Here is a 19,881-nt window from a genome sequence, read left to right as displayed (position 1 = left end):
TAACACCTGTTACCCAGTAATAGCAGAATGGCTTGCAGAACCAGGTTAGCATTACTTGTCTCATTCTGAATTAGGCACAAGGAGTTTATTTCCTTCACATCGCACACTGAGTTAGCAACAAGAGGTGGGAATCTTGCATCTTCCTGCTCCCCTGTTAGATGCTGCTACCTCTCAGATGTACACGCTAGACCAGAACACACCCCACCGCCCCCACCTCCAGGTATCTAGGACTAAGGAAAGCATGTGTAGAGCTGCTGAAGTTGCATGGCATTCTGCTGCTGAGAGGTGAGGACTAGTCCTGCTTGCAGAAGGTCTTTGAGATGCAACATCTCCTCATGGCGAGATGCTTACCAGGCTACGGAGAGAGACCTGTAAGCACACCTGCAGCTGTGGCAATGCAGCCTTAAGTGCTGTGTGTGAAAACAACACACACAGCTTTTTGCTTACAGGAAAAAGCACGCTGGCATTAATATGCCTAGACAAAAACCAAAGAGCTACTGTCCTGAAAAGTCAGCAAGCAAGGCTACCACACAGAACGACAGGATGGAGACCCCTCACAATAAAGAGGACAGGAGAACAAAGCATCATGGAACCATGCAGAGGTTTCATTCATCTTGTTATTCAGGTAAAGTGAAACAAGTAGGCTGTGATCCCCGGATCCAGACAGACACATAACATCAAAAAAGACAAGCTGTGTGACATCGCTTCTCAGTCCAAATTTAACCCCCCTCCCAAGCCTGCTTTGGAGAAAAGAAGGTTATTCCTGGTGTAAACAAGACTCTGGTGGAAGAGACAAGACAAATCACAATACTGGGGAGGAGGAACGTAGGGTAATGGAGAAATGGAACTCACCGGTGGTCCAGGCCTGCCGTCTAAACCTGAAGCACCCTGAACAGACGGGGGAGGGTTAACAAAAACAAGGCAAGAGGAGAGGGGAGGAGGGTGAGGGGGAAAGGAGGGGAAGGGAGAGGTGAGTGAAGCAGTGACTTGAGACAAACATATGCTTGCAATAAACAAAAATTAAGATCTCAAGGACAGATGATGGTACTTACAGGCAAACTAACAAAAACATAGAAACACTGAATACGTACAAGGTTAACCTGTAACTTTCAGATTCCCTTTAAGAACGCAAATTTCCCTCCCGGTGCCACCAAGAAAACCCCTGAGGAAGAAGCTGTTCTGTGACAGGTGATGAGAAGGACAATGTGACAGTGGAGTCAAAACCCACACTGCTTTTGTGACAGGCTGGGCAACCCAGGTGGCTCAGAGGCTTAGAGGCCTGTGGTCACGGAGGCATTTACAAGCTGTGCAGAGCCATCAGCCATTCAAGTTTCTACCAAGAAACCTAGGTCCTGTAGGTGCACATTCAGCTGCAGGCTCACTCTGCTCTACATCTCTTGGCCAGAGGAAGATATGAGGAACCAGTTGTTTGGAGGTTTGTAAAACAGGTAGCTCATCTTCTCGTGTCACCAGTGCAGATTTACACCACATTGAGATTAAGTGGCATTCTTCTGTCACTTGGCTCTTGCCCTGAATTTCCTCATCCATAAGACCTAGCAACAGTGGTTCTGCCTGAGGCCCATCTAGCCCAGTGTCTTGGCTCTGACAGTGGCCAGGAGAGAAAGCTTAGGTAGAATATAAGTATCAAATACTGCATCTTCCTCCACTTGAGTATGACAAATTCCTCAGCTTGTCGGCCATACAGAGAAGCCCAAGGCTACTACAGACAATCAGTGCTGAAATTCTGGCATGATGTCAAGCCCCAAGACACACACGAAAAGGCAGCAGATGCAGCTGTGGGATTTTACAGTCTGTCTTTGAAATACTTCAGTACCTGTTTGGCACTTATTAGTACAACTGCATGTAGTTTGACAGGCTGAAAACACACTGGATCAGGCATCAAAAAGCTTATGAAGAGACTTAGGTAGCTCTGAGGAGGGATACAAGGTCCACAGTATCTCTCTGACCTTACTAACAGCTCAGTAACTGTGCTTCCTGGTTGGCCAGCTGATACTGTTGATCCAACCACATTTCTAAGAGGACACTTCTGAGCCAGTCTTGCCCCCTCCACAGCTCAGGAAGAGTTAAAAGCCAAAAGACACTGGTTTCTCATGGGGCTCACTGCTGTAGGAGAACCAGCCAGCATATTCCCTGCTACACTGAGGAGCTTGTCAGGATAACTGCTGGGGCATCTTCTGCTCAGACTGTCACAAGGACCTCCTTCCCCTGTCCTCATACCACACAGGCTTGAGGGAATAACTGTTTACACAGAAAGCTTCCATTTGGATTTCTCAGGGCAAAATGGGGACTAGGTTTCTACTCCTCACTGCTTTATTGAGGCACAATCCTTTGCATTTGAGCCTTCCGAAAGCATTGCTTTCCCCCCACTGGCTCTGCATAGAGCCACAGTGAATACACTCATAATGAGCTCACTTGAGTTAGACAAGATGCATCCAGGCCCTAGAAGGTAACTGCTATATAGCAGAACTAAAAGAAGAAAACATTTTACAACGACAAGCACATTTCAGCCAAAGTCAGGGACAAGGGATCTGGATGACTGAACACCGGCCGATGAACTCACACAGTACACAAGATGCGCTTTGCAGTGCTCGTTTCCAGGTAGTAAGTTCAGCAAAGGGAGAGGGTGTGCTCTGCCAGCAGTGCTTTCTATGAGCCAAGAACTTGGGGGCTGTCAGAGAAACTGGGTGGGACTAAGTTACCACTAATTCATAATCAGCTGTCAGCTCAGGCAGCGGGTGAAGAGGCTTTTAGCAGGTGTGAGCTAAGAGCTTCACAAAGTCTTCAGGTTCATATCTAAAGTTCCTGTAACTTCTGCCACAATTCCTCCTTGCTAAGCTAAGCATGGCACTAACACTACCCTAATGTGACTGAGTTCACATACAGCAGGAGCACAACACACTTCTACCATGTCAGGGAAAGCATTGACTCCATTGCAGAAGTTATCGGAAAGTACTGGCTGTGAAGACGCTGGATGCATTCAGAACAACCAAGCTTTTGTTCAGAGCTTGGCCCAGGTGACAAATGGCTGGGAAGGTGTTTCCTTTTCCACATTTTTTTTTTGACTTCTGTTTCTGGTCTTGCCCCACTGCCCTGAAGTGCAAAGAACACAGGAAAGCTACTGTCTGTTTTTCCCAATCCTGCCAGAAGCAGGAAGAATTAAAGTGACCGCTGATCTATTTAACAGATCTAAAAAGATGATGGTTTTGTACAGAAATTCAGACATTAATTTTAAAAAGCAAAGGCACAGCTATTTATAGATAATCTCTTTCTTTGACTTTACATATCAAATCCCTGCATGCATCTCCTATTGAGGGATCTCTTTACAGCTGATATAAGTTTGGCTTATAAAGTGCTGCTTGCTTCCTGGATACTTACAGGTAATCCCAGTGGCCCTCTGTCTCCTTTTTCACCCTGGGCACCCTTCTCTCCTTTCATTCCATCAATCCCCGCTTCCCCCTAAAGGAAGGATGAAGCAGAAAATAAACCCACCGTAACACCACTTATATAACAAACATTCCTCCCTTCAGAGAGTACCGAAGCAGCAGAGAGAGTACAAAAGGCAGCAGAGCAATGCTTTAGCCTGATTCTCAGCCCAATCTGAAGAAAACCAGTAGCAGTTGAATGACCTCTGTGTGAGCACTTGTTTTAAGGCAACAGCACTAAGAGGAGATTCAGGCCTAGTGGGTAAAGATGGTCAAAGGGGAACTGAGCTCAATTCTGTGTTGCTCTCCCTGCTATTGCAGGGAGTGTCAGGTAAATATGAGCAACCAGAAGTCATCTGATAGGATGGTTTTACATTTTAAGATGTAGATCCATTGAAAGTGAACGACAGGTGTCTATAAGCTTTGAAGAAAAGTCATACTGAAATCTTTTTTGGAAAGACTTTTGTAGATGCAAAGGCATCATTTTCAAAATTTAGGGAAAATTAATTTCATCATTCCTTTTCCAACTGTATTTTTCAAATTCTGTATTATAAACTATAAAGCAATATCAAACAAAACACTCCTTTTTCACAAATTCAAAATGCAGCCCAAAGCTTTCCCCCCCTCCACTCCTGTTCATAAGGCATTTAAAACATTATCTTGGCTGCATTTTGAAACAGAAATGTCAGAAGAACCAAGTTTGCCCAGAAACAGTAAGCCTGCTTGCTGTAGTCTTCTACAATTACAGGACACCTCATTGCGTCACTGCTCTGCAACACTATTTGGCTTGTGCCCATACATGTAAGAGTTACTTATTTCTGACAGGTCTGCAAGGGATATAAAATGCTCTTCCTCTCCACTACTGAAAGCCTCATTACAAAAAGACCTATTACAGGTTGCAGGGCTGGAACAAAACCTTCCACACTCAGGACAACGCGTTGCACCTGCTATGTAAGCCTATGTGGATCCTCTGTTCAAGGAGAGACTGGTGCAGTATTTCCTCTGCCTATAAACCAGTCTGTGCTGTGCCAGACTTTCACCTGCATTTGTTTGGCACATACCCCAAAGATGACTGCATCTTATGGAAGTTTCCCAGACACTTGATAGCAATGGCTAGTGAGTTACAGAAAAACAAGGCAAATAACTGAATCTGTAATCAACACTAGGAGGAAAGACGAATTAGGATAAATATATCATCCCATTTAGCACCCACATAGCACTGGTAGCCAAATACTAAGCATAACCAGCAGAATTAAGACACTTTCCTGGTTTTCAGTCTTTGCCAAGAATGTCAGAGGAAAAATGCAGCTCTCCTTGAACATTTCCACTCAAGTATTTTTTCATCTAGGTACTGTTTTATGGCAGGCAAACCAATGGTGCAGGCTGAGCATAAACACATTTAGGAGGAGATTAGAACATCACCAAGAACAGTGAAGTTCTTGAGTGGCTTCAAAGCAGAAATTACAGGGTATAGGACCTGGCTAATTTTAAGATAGAGCTCAGTTACTTAGGATTGTATGGCAGGCTGTTCATCCCGCTGTACAGACCTTCACCCTTCAGACAAAGATTTCAACTATGTTCTCATAAGAAGATTTCCAAGGGCAAACGACTTCCCGCTTCTCTGGGTGAAAACTGGAGAGAATGACCAGTTTTCTGGGTCCTAAAGTGAGAGCTGCTAATTCATTTCCTTCAACAAAATATCCAGAAGTATTTGTCCTTTTACCAAGATGGAAGAAAGTAACATTTGAAAGCTAGGAAGTTACTGAAGGGAATTCATGCACCTAGTACAGCTCTAGTAAAATTTCAGGATGTGATGTTTTGCAGCCTTACCTTTGGTCCTGGGAGGCCCTGAAGACCCTGTATTTGGGATGAGAGACAAAATATGAGTAATGTTTAAGGATGAGCTTTAAAATCCAGGTATCATGGTTCAGTGCGCAGTATAGAGCTTTCACTTTCTGTCACACGGAGGGCACAAACGCTTGGCACAAACGCTTAGCCTGAAGGCCTCTTCATTTGTGTGAAGGGCACTTCACGTACTGTTCTCATCTGGTCATGAGGGGGCTCTTGCCAAGAACAACCTGGCAGTGGGCCAGGCTTGCTATTAAGACCATTTCTGCAGTTGATCCTTTTAATCCTATCCATCCCATCTTGCTACCGTCTTCCCTTTCATCTCGGACTAACATAACCTTCTCTCTTTACCTACCCAGTCCATCGTAGCTCTGACCTACCCTGAGGGGTGGTTTTGGAAGTGATACTAAGCATGTTCCTGATTCAATGCTGCAGGGTTTCTGGCTGTTTTCTCTGCCCAGAATCCTCCCCAGCCACTTCCCCCTCTATCCTCATTCCCAGTGCCTTGCTCCTCAGGTGAATTACTCAAAACTTACAGGAGGTCCTGGTGGGCCTTGTGGTCCAGGGGGGCCAGATATCTAGAAAGCAATGCAAGAGAAATCACTGTCATAATCTCAGCAGGTGAAAGGGAACTGCTCAGAGGGCAGGCAGGGCACAGGGTGCAGCAGAGCTCTACCAGGCTTGGAAACCTGGACTTCCTCTAAGGACTTTGTTGGGAAGTGGCAGCAATCCAGGACAGAGGGGCTGAGAAGTAGCAGCAGGAATCTGGGGAGGGTTATGCAGCAATTGCAGATATTTAGGAGGAGGGAAAGCAGTGAGTTTTCTCCAGAAAAATGTCCACTTCCACTACTCTACCACTGTTCCTGCAAGAAGGCACAAGGTCAACAGCTAACAGCCGTTTCAAAAGATAGGAAATAAGGTGGCCGGCTACACACACACACACACACAGACACAGAGAGAAGAGTGTATCAATAGCCTGCAGGACTCCTTGCTGCAGGGTGCTACAAAAGCTAGGGGTGAGCTTTGAGGGGAGAACAGATAAATTCAAGAACAAAATCTATTGAAAAATATATATACGTAGATACGTGCAAGTATTGTTCAGGAAATCCCTTCACGGCAAATGCAGAGGAAAATATTTGTTATGTTTTCCACAATCTTCTGTTCTTCCTTAGGCATTCATTATTGAGTGCTTGTCGTGAGCTAGATTGTTGTTGTGTAAAGAAAAAGTAGGGCATCGGGAGTTAGAGGTGGCTGGCAATTCAGTCCCACAAGATGAGGCTTGCTATCCTCAATGAATGGTGTGTCAGAAGAGGGTGGGATGTGCTGTTTTTCAGCAGCACTGCTGCCAAATCACCCCTCCCCTACTGCCGAGATTGCGGAAGGAAAATGAGGAAAGTGACCTACCGATTCTCCCAGATTGCCTTTGTCTCCACGCTCCCCAGGCTCACCCTTCTCTCCCTGCACACAACAACAGACCCTGTCACCACCAGCTGCATTCTAGAGCCCCACTCCATCAGAAGCCATCTGTGAACCACCCGTGTGCTGGCAAGAAGCAGTTCCCCAAAGAAGGAGTGGGAACATACCATGTATTTCACAAAAAGCTCTCCTGCACCTCTGCTTCCAGAGGAGACACCCTACAAACAGGGAGGCCTCCGGGAGTGGTACCTCATGGCTGTGCAAGGTGAGCAGCACAGGACTTTGCTTGCCTTTCCCCAAGAGTGGCCTGATGCCTCTCCGCTGCACTACAGCCTCTAAGGAGGGAGCATGGCAAGCAGGTCAGTAACGGTGCCATGCTGCCAGCAAATGAGGCATTTCTGCTGACTTAGCCATACAGGCTCTGTGGGGAGCTTACTGTCAATCCTGGAAGTCCAATGGGACCCGGCAATCCTGATGGTCCTGGCATCCCTTGGTCACCTTGTTCGCCTTTCTCTCCAGTGGGGCCATCAAGACCCTATGGATCAAGAAAGGTTTGTGGATTTTTTGCAAGACTAAATCAGTTGGACATATGAGATATCATTGCAAGATCTGAGACTGGCTCTGGTCATCCCAAGAATATACTGAAAATGCCAGGCAACCATCAGGTGCCCAGTGAAATGCAGGGCTTCACTAGTGTGGAAACTGGATGTGTGAACACTTGAACATCCTCCTGTTGTTGTGGATGTGCCAGTCCCCAGAATGGGGATTGGGTACTGCTTTCCTGCCTCCAAGCTCTGCTCATGTTTATACAGTTTGCTGGAGTCTATGCTAGAAACCACTCCCCAATAGCCAGCTGTTTTGACAGCAAGAGTTTTATCCTAGCAATCTTGTAGAGAGGCAGAAACTCATTGCATAAAACCCTCTTGACTAGAGCTGGGGACACAGAAGTTGTGGCAGTCTGAAGCTGCGAGACTAGGCACTCTGCCCCAGTTAATGGCAGGGATGTAAGGGGTTACCCCATGCAGTTGCCCTGATAGGAAGGCGCGTGTGCTGGTACCTCAGCTGCCTTGCTCACAGTCAGGTCCACTTGCTTACAGTGGCATTTCAGTTTAAGCAATATGCTGGGAAGCAAGCTGAGGAAGTGACACAGTGCCCAGAGAGCAGGGCAGGCAGCTGGGGACAGCCACTCTACCCAGATGGACAACACATCTGCCAGGGAGCAAAGACCTCACTTCTGTATTGGCACACTTCATATAGCAGCGATGACGTGCCTCCAGCACCCATGTTGGAAGGGCTCCGAGGTATCCAAGAAGTCCCACAGCCTTGCCCCTTAACCTGGGTAGCCAGCAGTGCTCTGGGAGGCTTCAATTTACTCACCGGTGAGCCGGCTTGTCCTGGCTCTCCTTTATCGCCCTTTTCTCCTGTGACCCCGATATGACCTGTCTCTCCCTTTACTCCAGGTAGTCCATCCTTTCCTGGCAGACCATGAGGACCAGGAGGGCCCACTTCTCCAGGCTTACCACGTGGTCCCTAAAAGTAATCCACACAAAATGAAACATTTACACAAAGTTACACCTGCAGAGCAACCCCCTGGCCCAGAGCCTCTTTCACTGCTCTGAATGCACTGACAGTAACACCCTTTGAGGAGTCACGGGCAGGACAAAGTAGATTTGCCGTGCCATCCCAACCACTCCTTTTAAGTTAGGACTTTGATAAACCATTAATGCTCATTTTTGTGAAGTAAAATACTTTTTTCCCCTGTGGGAAAAGCAACTGCGCAATGTTGGTGACAGAGATGGAACATACTAACTCCAGATAAAACCACTGAAGGAAAGAGCAATCCACAGAGGCACTGTGTCTTACCTTTTCTCCATCATGGCCTGGAGGACCTGGCAAGCCAATTTCACCCTGAAACACAGAATTGTTACTTTGGCAGTTTGAAAGCAGCTATTCTGCATAGCACAATGATGATGAAGGCTGGGCATTACAGAAATAATCTGAAGGGACTCTGGTAACTAACAGTCACAGAAAAAAAAGCACGGAAACATCTGCTGAAACAATACATCGTGTGACTGCCTAAGAATTTCACCAGCCTTGTTTGTCCTGACTGACCGTTCACAGCCCCAGTGCTACAACATAGTCCCTAACCAACACAATCCCTGCACAGAGATCAGTTCCCATAAGCTGCTTCCTAAAGGGGAGGGCGAGTAGAAAGGATCCTTCATCTTTCAGATAAGGCATTATCACTGTGGGAAAAGAGATTTTCAGGATATTGTCAATGAGGAGGAGTGGCAGAAGCCAGCAGGACGGTCTGATAGTGCTGGACAGGGAGAATAAAAGCATTGGGGAGGGCTGCATGGGGGAATTCTGCCTGGACTGCTCCTGTGTTTTCCTTAGCTCTACAAGTGCTGAACTGAGCAAATACCTTCTGTCCTGGTGGCCCTGGAGGTCCAGCAACACCTGGAAGTCCTGGGGGTCCCTAGATAAAGAAAAATTAATTTTCAGGTTACCAACAGGGCTTTTATTTTCATGTTTTCAAACGAAACAGCTCCTCTGAGTCTACAGGGAAATTGTGGGGGAATTTTCCCAAGGACTACTAAAATTGTATTTGCTTGAGAAGCCGAGCAATGGAAAGTCCCGAGTGAGCAGCAGGCCAGTCCAAAGTGAGCTGCAGATATGTATGTGTTTGTTTACATTTTCGTGGAAGAAAACAAAAATGACCACAGCTACCCGTTCATGAAACTGAGATGAACTTAAAGTTTTCCCTTCCTATCTACAGAAGTTTATTTTTAGAGTAGAGATCATAGGAAACATTGTACTACTAAGATCCCAAGCACGGCTTATGCAGACCTGAATGGCCCTAGGATTTTGAGCAGATTCCTGGTTAGTCTTGGCAGTCACCAATTTAAGGAGACCTAGGGAGCTGTTTGGCCAAGCAAGGGATGCTACTGATGCTACCTGTGCTGCCCTGACATACTGCATTTTAAAAATCCATCTTTTTTCCTAACCAGGTTTCTTGTCTTGAGGAGCAAAATACAGGGAAATGTTTTCCCTTATTTTGTCTCAAAATAACCACCTTGCCTGCCTCTGTCTTCAAAGGGCTTGTAGTCACTGCTGTTTTAAATGATCAGTTTTGTACAGGACTATTACTTCAAGTTATACTTATCAATGGTGAAAATACGTCCTCCCATCACAGGAAGTGTCCACCACAGACCTCCAGTATAAGCTCTCTTGCAAGACACCCAAGGCTTCCTTTTTCTCTACTTTGGTCAGCCCTGCTTGTTCCAGCCTGCTTTCTGAGCACTCCCTTTTCTGAGCAGCACGTATTACCTCTTAAAGCAGAGAAATAAAGGGCCTGATTAGTACTCAAGTGCCAAGATCAGAAGGCAGGATGAGCTGTTCCTTCAGCTGTCAGCTGCCCCAACTTTAGGTCCCAACAGCAAAGGCCAAATGTTTTAGGTGCACCTAAATTGTCAGGCCATCTGCTCAGGATGCACATATGGCTACTTCTTTAAAACCGCACATCAAATCTAGGAACTCACCATCAAGGCCAAAGTTCGTATTTCCTAGAAAAAAAGTTTAAAAAAAAAAATCAAAAAGGAAAACAGCCATTGGAACACTAAGCTTTTTCCTGAAGGTGGTTTGTTCTCCACTAATGTAACACTGGCCCAAATGAACAAGGAGCCTACAAAATTAACAAAAGGGAATAACTAGCTCCAAGTCCCACGAAGTCTATGATTTTCCCTTTTTCCAAGTAGAACCCAGTCTAATCCAGAGCTGGGCACAGCTACTCACTCACCACAGACCATCAGTGCACATTACTGAGGAAGACTTGCAGTCCTTTTATTCACCACCTACCCCAAGTCACGGGCTGCTCTTGAGGGGATTCACATGACCTCTACATCTACCAGTGTGAATATATCAACTAAACAAGGTGTGGGATGAAGGGGGCTATGGAACAATAAAGTACTTCTCTTTGCTGCTACTGCCAAGGATGCAAATCTACATTGTCCCCATTTGTCTGCACCCCCTGGGAAAAAATAAAGTACCCTCATGGGACAGGAAGGCAGTTGCTCACCTGGAGAGCTTCACTGATGTTACCATCATAGTCCATCATTTCATCCTTCCCAGGCTCTCCTTTGGGGCCCTGCAAAATACCAGGTTTTTAGCCAGGACCTGGGGATTACCCTTCCCATAGGGTACTCAGAGCTGTGGTTCACCCCAAAAAAAGTGTCTCGGAGAAGCCTGTTTCATGAGCCTCCAGTTTTTCATTTACTAAACAAAGCTCTTAGAAGCATGTTTTATAGAGGAAACACTACAGAAGCATAGCCAGACAAGCCCAGATCACTATGCCATGACCATCAAAGCTGGCAGGTCTGGGAAGTGGTAAAGTTGAAGCCAGAATCCAGGAACTGGATTGTCCAAGCAATTGTCAGACTCGGGCACACACCGAACACCCTCCTGCTGCCCTTTGCTGATGATATGCCAAGGGCCTGAGTTCAGACTGGGATGTCCAAACCCACCTCCTTCTACAAATGAGCTGAGCATTCACCCTGAAGTGGCTCGAAAGACTTTTCCCCCACCTAAGGTGGGGGTGTGTTCTGATGAGGGTATGGAGTAGAGAAACGGTCTGCCCCAAACTTCGCCATTGCCAGGCTATAAGCACTTCTAGTGATGGTGAGAACATCTGTCAAGAAAGCAGAGGCCTAATCTAGACTGTTGGTGTGGACCCCTCTGAAGGGCCAAAACTCTTCAAGTGTTAGTGAAGGGACACTTACCCTTGGGCCCATGGGTCCCTGGTCTCCTGGCAAACCAGATTCCCCCTGTAACAAGAATATGCTGTTAGCAAAGCCTATCCCATCACTTGCTCAAACTCCAGGAATCATTGATCTCTGCTAGTCGTCAGAAACAGTCTGGGACTAGACAGCATTATTTTAAAGTGCTCCTTTTCAGCTAAGTTTTGTACATGTAGGAACAAATTTGCAGCTACTGAACCTGGGGCGGGATTGTGCAGAAGCACTCTATACCTTTTCCCGCTCAGTGACCCTACAGCACCAGGCTGGCCAATGTCACCAGCTTCTCCCTGAGAGAAAAAGAAAGCGATGAGTTTGTATTGTGTGGAGGGCGTGTGACCCCACTGCTGACTTTGCATTTCCAGGAGGCCCTCCTCTGGATCCGCTCAAGCAGGTCCATGTCTTTCTTGTGCTGGGGGCCCTAGAGCTGGACACAGCACTGCAGGTGGGGTCTCACCAGAGATGAGCAGAGAGGGAGAATCCCCTCCCTCGACCTGCTGGCCATGCTGCTCTGAATGCAGCCCAGGATACAGTTGGCTTTTTGGGCTGCGAGCGCACACCGTTGGCTCATGTTCATCCTACCATCCACCAGCACCCCCAAGTCCTCCCCAGGGCTGCTCTCAATCCACTCATCCCCCAGCCTGTATCTGTGCTTGGGATTGCCCAGATCCAGGTGCAGGACCTTGTGCTTGGCCTTGTTGAACTTCATGAGGTTTGCACAGGCCCACCTCTCCAGCCTGTCCAGGTCCCTCTGGATGGCCTCCCTTCCCTCCAGTGTGTCAACCGCACCACATTCAGACCCAAAGTAAGTGCACAGGAGGGCTGTTCCAAGTACACCTGAGATTTGACCTCAGATTTAAGTGGTTTTGGTGTCCTTTGCCAAGGGGTGGGATTTTACTACTGCTGCTCCTTGAGCACGTAGAAGAGGGAGGGAAGAGAAGAATTGGAGGGCCTGCATCCTGCCTCCCCATGTTCACCCTGCTTCAGGTACCACAGGGACTAGAGCCTGTCATGGATTCTGAGCAACTGGTTTCTCACAGAGCCTAGAAGGGAGTTATTTGAGCACAAGGAGGGTATTTTCCTCTCAGAAACATAGTCCACAAATTCTCTCACCTTCAGGGTTTAAAACAACAGAACTAAAACTTCTTGCAGAACCTAATATCCCTTCAGCAGGAAATCACATGCTGGGCACAATCCCTCACAACTCACAACTCACTGGAGGAAAAAACCCACTCACCTTTGGTCCAGGGGGCCCAGGCAGACCTGGAGGGCCAGGTTCTCCTTTACCTCCCACCAAGGCATTCTCAGCATTTCCCTTCTCACCCTGTTTGCAAGGAAAAACAAGCCATGTGTCACAGTTCAGTCCCTCCATCTCCATAATTTCACTCGCCAAACTATTGGCTTAGAGAGACAGGGCCCAAGATAAGGTCCATCAGCTGGCCTTTTTATAGCCCATAAACATCCTACTCCAGAGCCACCAGCTGTCCAGGAACCAGGCTGATATTGTTCTACCTGGGGGCTCCACCTAGAGCCCTGCCAGCAGTTACAGGTCTCTCATCATCCCTTTGGCTGCAGTGCTGCTGCTCAGCCCTTGTTCCCCAGGGCCATATAAAGCTGCTTGTGGACAGACCTCATTCCCCGGCCTCCAGTTTGAACACAATCATTTTCTTCTACTGTTGAAACTGAGCTGATAAAACCACCTGATAACGGCTTTTTTTGGTATATCTTCCTCTAGAGCTGTAGTCATCAACCAGATAGTCAGCCCTGCAGACCATATCCTTCGCACAGAGCAGGTACAAAAGCAGTAACAGGAAAGCTTTGCTTGCACTGAGTTGCCATTACACCCTCATCCTTTCCTGAAACAGCCACTGTCATTCAGTGCATGTCCCAAAGGAAAAGCACCCTCTGAAAGTATAACTTGAAAGGTGTGATTTCTATCCACATCTCAGAGCACAGGGAGTTTCAGAGTTTCACAGTTGCCGCCAAGTTTCAGAGCTTAGTTTTGGCTGACCTGCCCTGGGTCTCTCTGAGCGCAAGGCTGCTCTTCCAGCTCAGAGCACAGCACTACAGCTCCCAAAAAGCCCATCACCTCCTCACACGTGGATCTTGGAGCAGGAGAGACACTGAAATGCCACGTTACATCTGAGGTCACGCTTTCAAAGGGAAACTACTGGAACACAATTCCGTGGTCACGTTTCCAGGACCACAGCAGCCTCCCCATCACTGCATTTCCTCACAAAAAGGCATCCTTTGTGTGACCCCATCACATCCCTGGCTGGGGCTGACATCCAGCTAAGCTCTGCAGAACATGCTGCTGTACGGTGCAACAGTGACTTAAAAGTGCATGAACTGTGCACAGGAGGGAGGAAGGAAAGGGGATGAGCATAGCCCCCCCCAAAGTCATAAAAGATACAAACCTTCACGCCAGGGAGTCCAGGAAGCCCAGGGTCACCAGCTCGTCCCTTCTCACCCTGTTGGCAAAACAGACAGTCAGGGCTAACTCTGCAGGCTCTCTGTCCTGGAGGAGCAGCCAAAGGATGAGCTGCTCCTGGTTTCAAAGCCTCTTTCCCTTCCCCAGGGGATTTTATTTTAGGCATAGACATGGCATCCTCTGGCAGGACTTGCTCAGGACAGTGAACATCTTCTCCTGTTCTTTTTTACTGTCTATGCACATCATTGCCATTTCTCTCCAAAAAAAGGAGAGTGGGAAAAGCATCCAGGATCCCCCCTGTGCATCTTCCTTACACTGTGATCTGCTAAACCCTTTTCCCTGTCAGTCCTTCAGCACAGGCTCTCCCCATTCCGTATACCCAGAGAAGTTGTTGCCCAGGGCAAGTTCTAGCTGGAGTGAAGGACTTTCTCCGTGCCCTGACAGAGTTCAGCTCTTTTCACAGAAACTGCCCACTGCTTGAGTCCATCCCATTTTTCACACCTCCTCATTACACTCCTTCGCTTTGGCAAAGATCTCACAACCAACATTCCCACACATCTCCCAAGGGGCATTTCCTGCTCCTGTTCACTACCTCCAGTTAGGGAACTCCCAGTCTCATTATGCCCTTGAAAAAAAAAAAAAAAGCAGTGCAGTGTCTCAGTTAGCAGCCGAGCTCTGTGACACATACTGGTCATGAAAAGCAGTGAAAACAGGAGTGGCAAAAATGTCAAAGACAGAAGGTGATGGCGTAAAACGATGCCTGGAGAGCAAGATCTGTAGGTGGAGCTGCACGAGGCACCATGGAGTATGGAGGATGCCACAGGGCAGCAAGCAATGGAGGGCACCCAGCATTCACTTGAAGTGACTTTGCTTAGTTCACCATGACATCTGGGTCGTCTTTTGAATACTGGAGATCAGTTACCGGTCTTTATGTTGAAGTTAAGTTCTATTCAGCCCATTCCATCCAGCTGCTAAACCCATGGGTTCTAGCTACAGTGTCCTGTTCAGGAGTCTGTGGTTTGCCAGGCCAGAATGTGGTATCAGAGGTTTCTGCTACCATGAAGAGAAGTTTCAAACGCATCATCAGAAAAAGACGTGTTCTTACCTGCGATCATCACACCTCCAAGACCTAACAACTTTTACAGATTACAAAGAACAAATCAAATCCCCTTTCCCCCAGCAGGTCCCCAGCTCTCTCCACAACAGCAGCACCCCAGATCAGTAAGGCTAGCAAAGAGTTCCTCTTGGCGCCATGCTGTTGCCTGCAGAGGCTGGTGCTGTGTGCCAGTCTCATCAGAGCTCAAGGGCACACATCTGACATGCAGGGGACTTGGATCAATGCTCTGGGAACAGACATGCAGTGGTGGCTCCATGGAAACAATTAACTAGCAGCTATCTTATTTTTTTAGGCAATTCTATAGTGCAGTGACCCCCTTCTCCTAGGTAATTTGGCTCTCAGTCATCTGTAAGCCCCCCATCCTTCCCTGACAGATCATGTACATTGCTGCTGTAAACCAACACTTCTCTCCCTGGAAAGAAGGAAAACATTTGCAGGACCTCATACCTACAGAAAAAGTTTGGCCTTTGGGGTTTTTATAAGGATATAATCTCAAATCCTGTCTCAGGCCTCTTCGAATCCCTGATTCTGCCTTGCTCCATTTCTGGTATCCTACTTTTCATTCAAGGACTAGTTTTCAATACACATGCCCATAAGGGCTACTGAAAACATCCTGTGCTGCCTGAACAATGGTGTAAAAAAGCAGATTTCTTGAGGAAGAGGGTCAGATTACTGAATCCCTGTTTAGGGTTTTATTTCTAGAGTCAAGAGATGCAGCATTGTCCTTAATTGTTCCCAGGACAAGACTACATCCCAGGCATCTTACGCTGACCTGCCTGCCCTCAGCCCCCCACCTCTTGCAAGCAGGAACACGCAAGGACACTTCACCAAGGGGGCAAAAGCCAGAAAAGGACACATAATCCCCCACAAGCATGACAATGCAACACAAAGCAGGCTCCTGCCAGCTCCCGCTCACAGGGAACACAGCGCAGCCCTGCCAGGACACCAAGCCCAAACACACAATGTCCTACCCGCTGCCCCCTCTTCCCTGGCAAACCTGGGGGGCCCATCCTCCCTGGGACTCCAGGATCTCCCTTTGTGGGGAAGAAAAGAGATAGAGAATGTGTCTGTTACAAGCTGTAACATAACCCAGTGAGCCTCACACAAGAGGAGCCAGCTGTTCAGAAACCTAGCCGGCTGCTTAGTGATGGAGAGTGGTATTTTTGTACCATGCCCGCCACAGGAACTCAAACCAGGTCACGCTACACCGAGACAGGGGAGGCTGTGCAGGGCATTTCATAGGGTGCATAATAGAAGAACAGCCCCCTGCACTACCACAGTAACTTCTGGTGGAGACAGAAGTACTGGGAGGCAAAAGGGGACAAGAGAAGGAGAAGAGGGAGCATACTTGCTAAACAAAATGTGCTGTGCATGTTTTGTGGAGTAGGGAGGAAAGGAGGAAGGCAGCTGGAGGGTATTCCCATCAACACAGACATGAGCAGGAGGGAAGGAATCTGTTTACAGTATGGTCCCTCTCTCGGCATCACTGTATGCTACTACCATTTTGCTGACACAGGCAGGTGCATTTGGGCACTGGGAAATAGTCATTCCTCAGCTCCCTCAGCTGCTCTGAGAAGGGAAAAAAATACACAAACAAACCAGAAGTGCAGGCTCAGAGCAAAACCTTCTGAGAGTACCTTTTCTCCTGGAGTCCCGGGCTCGCCCTGGTGAGAAAGAGACAGGAAAATAAAGTGAAAAACAAGAGAAGAGAGTACAAATCCTCCTAAAGCTATCAGAGTAGAGGAAAGAACATTCCTCTATGGAGGCCTTGGGCTTGTAAATAGGGGCATGAGGATGCTTTAAATGCATATCAGTATTTGTGCCTGGAGCTTGTTTTTTCTTCATTAGCTAGCTCCTAGGCTGCTGTTAGAAACCAGTAAGCATCAGACAAGTGGCTTTTATAAAACTGAGTAACCACTTCGCAGTATCTTGGGAGAAAGTTTACCAGATACAAGAGAGCATAATAAGACAAGACTCATCTGGCATTAAGGAATTTGCCTACTCCTAGCTCTGTGTGCACAGGAACAGAGCAAGGCTGCTGTTGCAACTGGGTTTGGGGGTAGGCTGTGTTGATAAGGATCAATGTGCCATCAAGGAGGAAGAAACCTCCCCACCAGCCCTGGAGATAAATTCTGTATTTGTGGATTTTTTTTCCCCAGAAGCTGGAAGGAATCAGGACAACAGGTCATTGTCTCATTGTGCATCTTGGATCCCCGAGCATCTTCTAGTCCCCTAAATCTGCACCTGGCCCTTTGCTTTGTTGCCATCCCGACACTGCTGTGGAGTATGACGAGTTGGGGAGGAGCAGGAGTGCTGCTGGAGACGGGTCTAGTATCTCTGCCCAAAGCAACGGCAGTTCTGATATTCCCCTTTAGCGGGAGCTGTCCGACAATTTTCCTGTGCCTTGTGCTCTCCGAACTCCAGCCCTTGCCCCCAAGCGTGCCCTACTCAAACCATTGCCGTGTAGTGTAAAACTGACCTTCATTCCTGCGGTGGCCATCCCAGGAGAGCCCTGGCAGAGAAAGGAAAGACAGGAGCACCTTGTTTGAGATGAATCAGACACAAACTTTTAAAAGCAAACCAGTATCAACCAGGTGGAACTAAAAAGGCAAAATCCATGTCTTTTCCTTTCCAAAACTCAGAAGTAATGCTGTAACACCACACAGTACACATCCTCCTTCCCTGTGCGGGTCTTTCACCTATGGCAGTGGCTCTGCTTTCCAGAAAGCTCCTCCAAAGGCAGATGTCATGAGCACAACCCAGTCAAGACAACCAGATTTCTACCCCCCTCGTTTTAGTCCTGCAGGTGAAGCAAAGGCCAACAAGCACAGCAGTGTCAAATAACTGAGGAATGCAAAGACAGATGGAGGACCAAACATCCAGTTCAGCACTTGACTCCAGCTATTTCAGCTCAAGCATCCCAAGAAAGGCCAGCTCATATCCCAGAGCCTTGGTCTTGCTCTTTCCCCGCATTCTGTTTTTATCACAGAAGACAAACCCTGCAGTAAAATGTTTTCAGGAGAGCTCTGAAGCCAGCCACCTTAGGGGAAAAAAAAAAAAAAAAGACTTGCAAGCCCTGCAATTCAGGCGTCATTCTGCAGCACAGAGCAAGCCACCACCATGAGACCACAGAGTCCAGCCTCCTCTGCAATCCAAGACAGATGGTTCAAAACCCCAGGAGGCAGCTGCTCCCACAGGGACAGTCATTTCCTTCAACAGCACTGCTGCAAAAAGCAGATCTTCCCTATCAACCCTCTGCTCCAAAATCTCTGTATGCCCTGTGTTAGTATTAGTTAGGTCCTGATGAAAAGGTCCAGTTACAAAAGCAAATATGAGGGATTACGGAGGTCAAAGGAGAGGGAAGGAGGTGAAGCGGTGTTAGAAGTTGGGAAATGAGAGAGGTTGGGATGTAGCACATAAGGCAGAGAAGAGGATCGAGAGCCAAGTTCAAAGTGAAAAGAGCTTGGAAAAGTTCAAACAAGGAGGAGTGGCGAGCCAGAGAGCAGCAGGATCATACCTCTCAGCTTTCTGAAACAGAAATCAGGGACAAAGCTAAAAAACACAAGGACAGAAGATGGAGATCAGGGATTCTATGCAATAAATGGGGGGAAAAAAGCATTCCAGATTGTCTCAGGGATCAGTAAGTTTTCGTGATTACAGGCTAGAGTCATGAAAGGGATTACATGCAGCAAGTGGCTTGGGTTAGGCTTTCACAGTGCTTTTGGGATGCCTGTTCCTCACTCTTTGGCCTTTAAATGGCAGTGAATGTAGACGATGTTATTTTCTAGTATTTATCCTAAAACTGCAATGCACACACATGCAGGCTTGCTCACGCACTGACCCTGATTCATCGCTGCCTTAGTCCAGGTTCACACTTGCATAACCCCATTGATGGCAGTGGGCTAACGCACAGTGCTGAAGGTTGCAGCGGTCCCTTGGGGCCCCCAATTTACAAAATGCTAATTCCCTAGAAACATCAGCAATTGGCCACTCTCACTAGCATAAAGCATTAAGATCCTGATGTTGCAAGACAGCATCGGACTGGGCATGCCATTTGCTTTGTAAAACATTTCTTCCTCCACCATTTCCATCATAAATTAGGCCCTATATTTTGCAATTTAGAAGCAGAAAGAATTCAGCTGATGATAGTCATTGACTAACAGACACACACACATCTCCATCAGGGACAGTCGAGTGGTACGGGTGAGACCAGGCAGACAAGCGTCACTCCACTGTTTACAAGGTACCTTAGTGCCATGTCTTCCTGGCAGCCCTGGCATGCCTCTCTCCCCCTAGAAGCAGAGCAAGAAACAGAGAGAAAGAGAGCAAGAGACAGAGATGAGTCTTCCTGAGGCTCTGTGAGAAGTGCCCAGGGCACAGGCGTTGAGGAAGCCTCCCAGGTGAGATGGGTCACAACCTATTTCCCCACCTGACTCTCACCATGCTGACTGCCCTAGCCAGGGCCGTTTCCCATCAGCGGTACCTCTCAAGCCTGTTGTGTACAGCAGGACTGACCCACAGCAACAGTGCTGGGAACAAAGTCAGTCTTGGTATCCTGCTTCCACATCCCATGCCATGGTGTTCTGCAGAGCAGAACTGCTCAGCCTGCCATGACTATGGTATGAACAAACTTATCCGGAGAAACAGAGAATCCAACAGTTGCCTTGCATCGTTAGCCTGAATTCTATCTGGCGATAACTGGAAAATAAAACATCTTCAGACAATCTGCATACTGCTGTTATTTTGTTCTGGGTGTTTAGTCCTTGCTTGGAAGGACTGTTCAGCAGGGATGTATGTATATGCTTTTTTAAAAGCACTTTTTGTAATTGTGGC

General features: G+C 47.5%; 1 protein-coding gene across 1 annotated transcript in view; it reads right to left on the bottom strand.

Annotated features, from left to right (window-relative positions):
* Positions 1-19,881, bottom strand: part of COL13A1 (collagen type XIII alpha 1 chain) — a 60,987-nt gene that overhangs the window by 15,169 nt on the left and 25,937 nt on the right. The window contains exons 18-36 of the mRNA XM_086467308.1: positions 19,296-19,340; positions 17,528-17,560; positions 16,686-16,712; positions 16,020-16,082; positions 13,918-13,971; positions 12,738-12,824; positions 11,728-11,790; positions 11,486-11,530; positions 10,786-10,854; positions 10,250-10,273; positions 9,133-9,186; positions 8,571-8,615; positions 8,085-8,237; positions 7,144-7,242; positions 6,696-6,740; positions 5,828-5,869; positions 5,274-5,300; positions 3,397-3,477; positions 853-888 (exon numbers count right to left, since the gene is read on the bottom strand). Coding sequence (XP_086323434.1) covers positions 853-888; positions 3,397-3,477; positions 5,274-5,300; positions 5,828-5,869; positions 6,696-6,740; positions 7,144-7,242; positions 8,085-8,237; positions 8,571-8,615; positions 9,133-9,186; positions 10,250-10,273; positions 10,786-10,854; positions 11,486-11,530; positions 11,728-11,790; positions 12,738-12,824; positions 13,918-13,971; positions 16,020-16,082; positions 16,686-16,712; positions 17,528-17,560; positions 19,296-19,340 — 1,092 coding nt within the window. The remainder of the gene's footprint in view (positions 1-852; positions 889-3,396; positions 3,478-5,273; positions 5,301-5,827; positions 5,870-6,695; positions 6,741-7,143; positions 7,243-8,084; positions 8,238-8,570; positions 8,616-9,132; positions 9,187-10,249; positions 10,274-10,785; positions 10,855-11,485; positions 11,531-11,727; positions 11,791-12,737; positions 12,825-13,917; positions 13,972-16,019; positions 16,083-16,685; positions 16,713-17,527; positions 17,561-19,295; positions 19,341-19,881) is intronic.

Source organism: Leptosomus discolor, chromosome 6 (genome assembly GCF_034619465.1).
Source record: "Leptosomus discolor isolate bLepDis1 chromosome 6, bLepDis1.hap2, whole genome shotgun sequence".
Classification (NCBI taxonomy): domain Eukaryota; kingdom Metazoa; phylum Chordata; class Aves; order Leptosomiformes; family Leptosomidae; genus Leptosomus; species Leptosomus discolor.
This window is presented reverse-complemented; position numbering and strand designations above follow the sequence as displayed.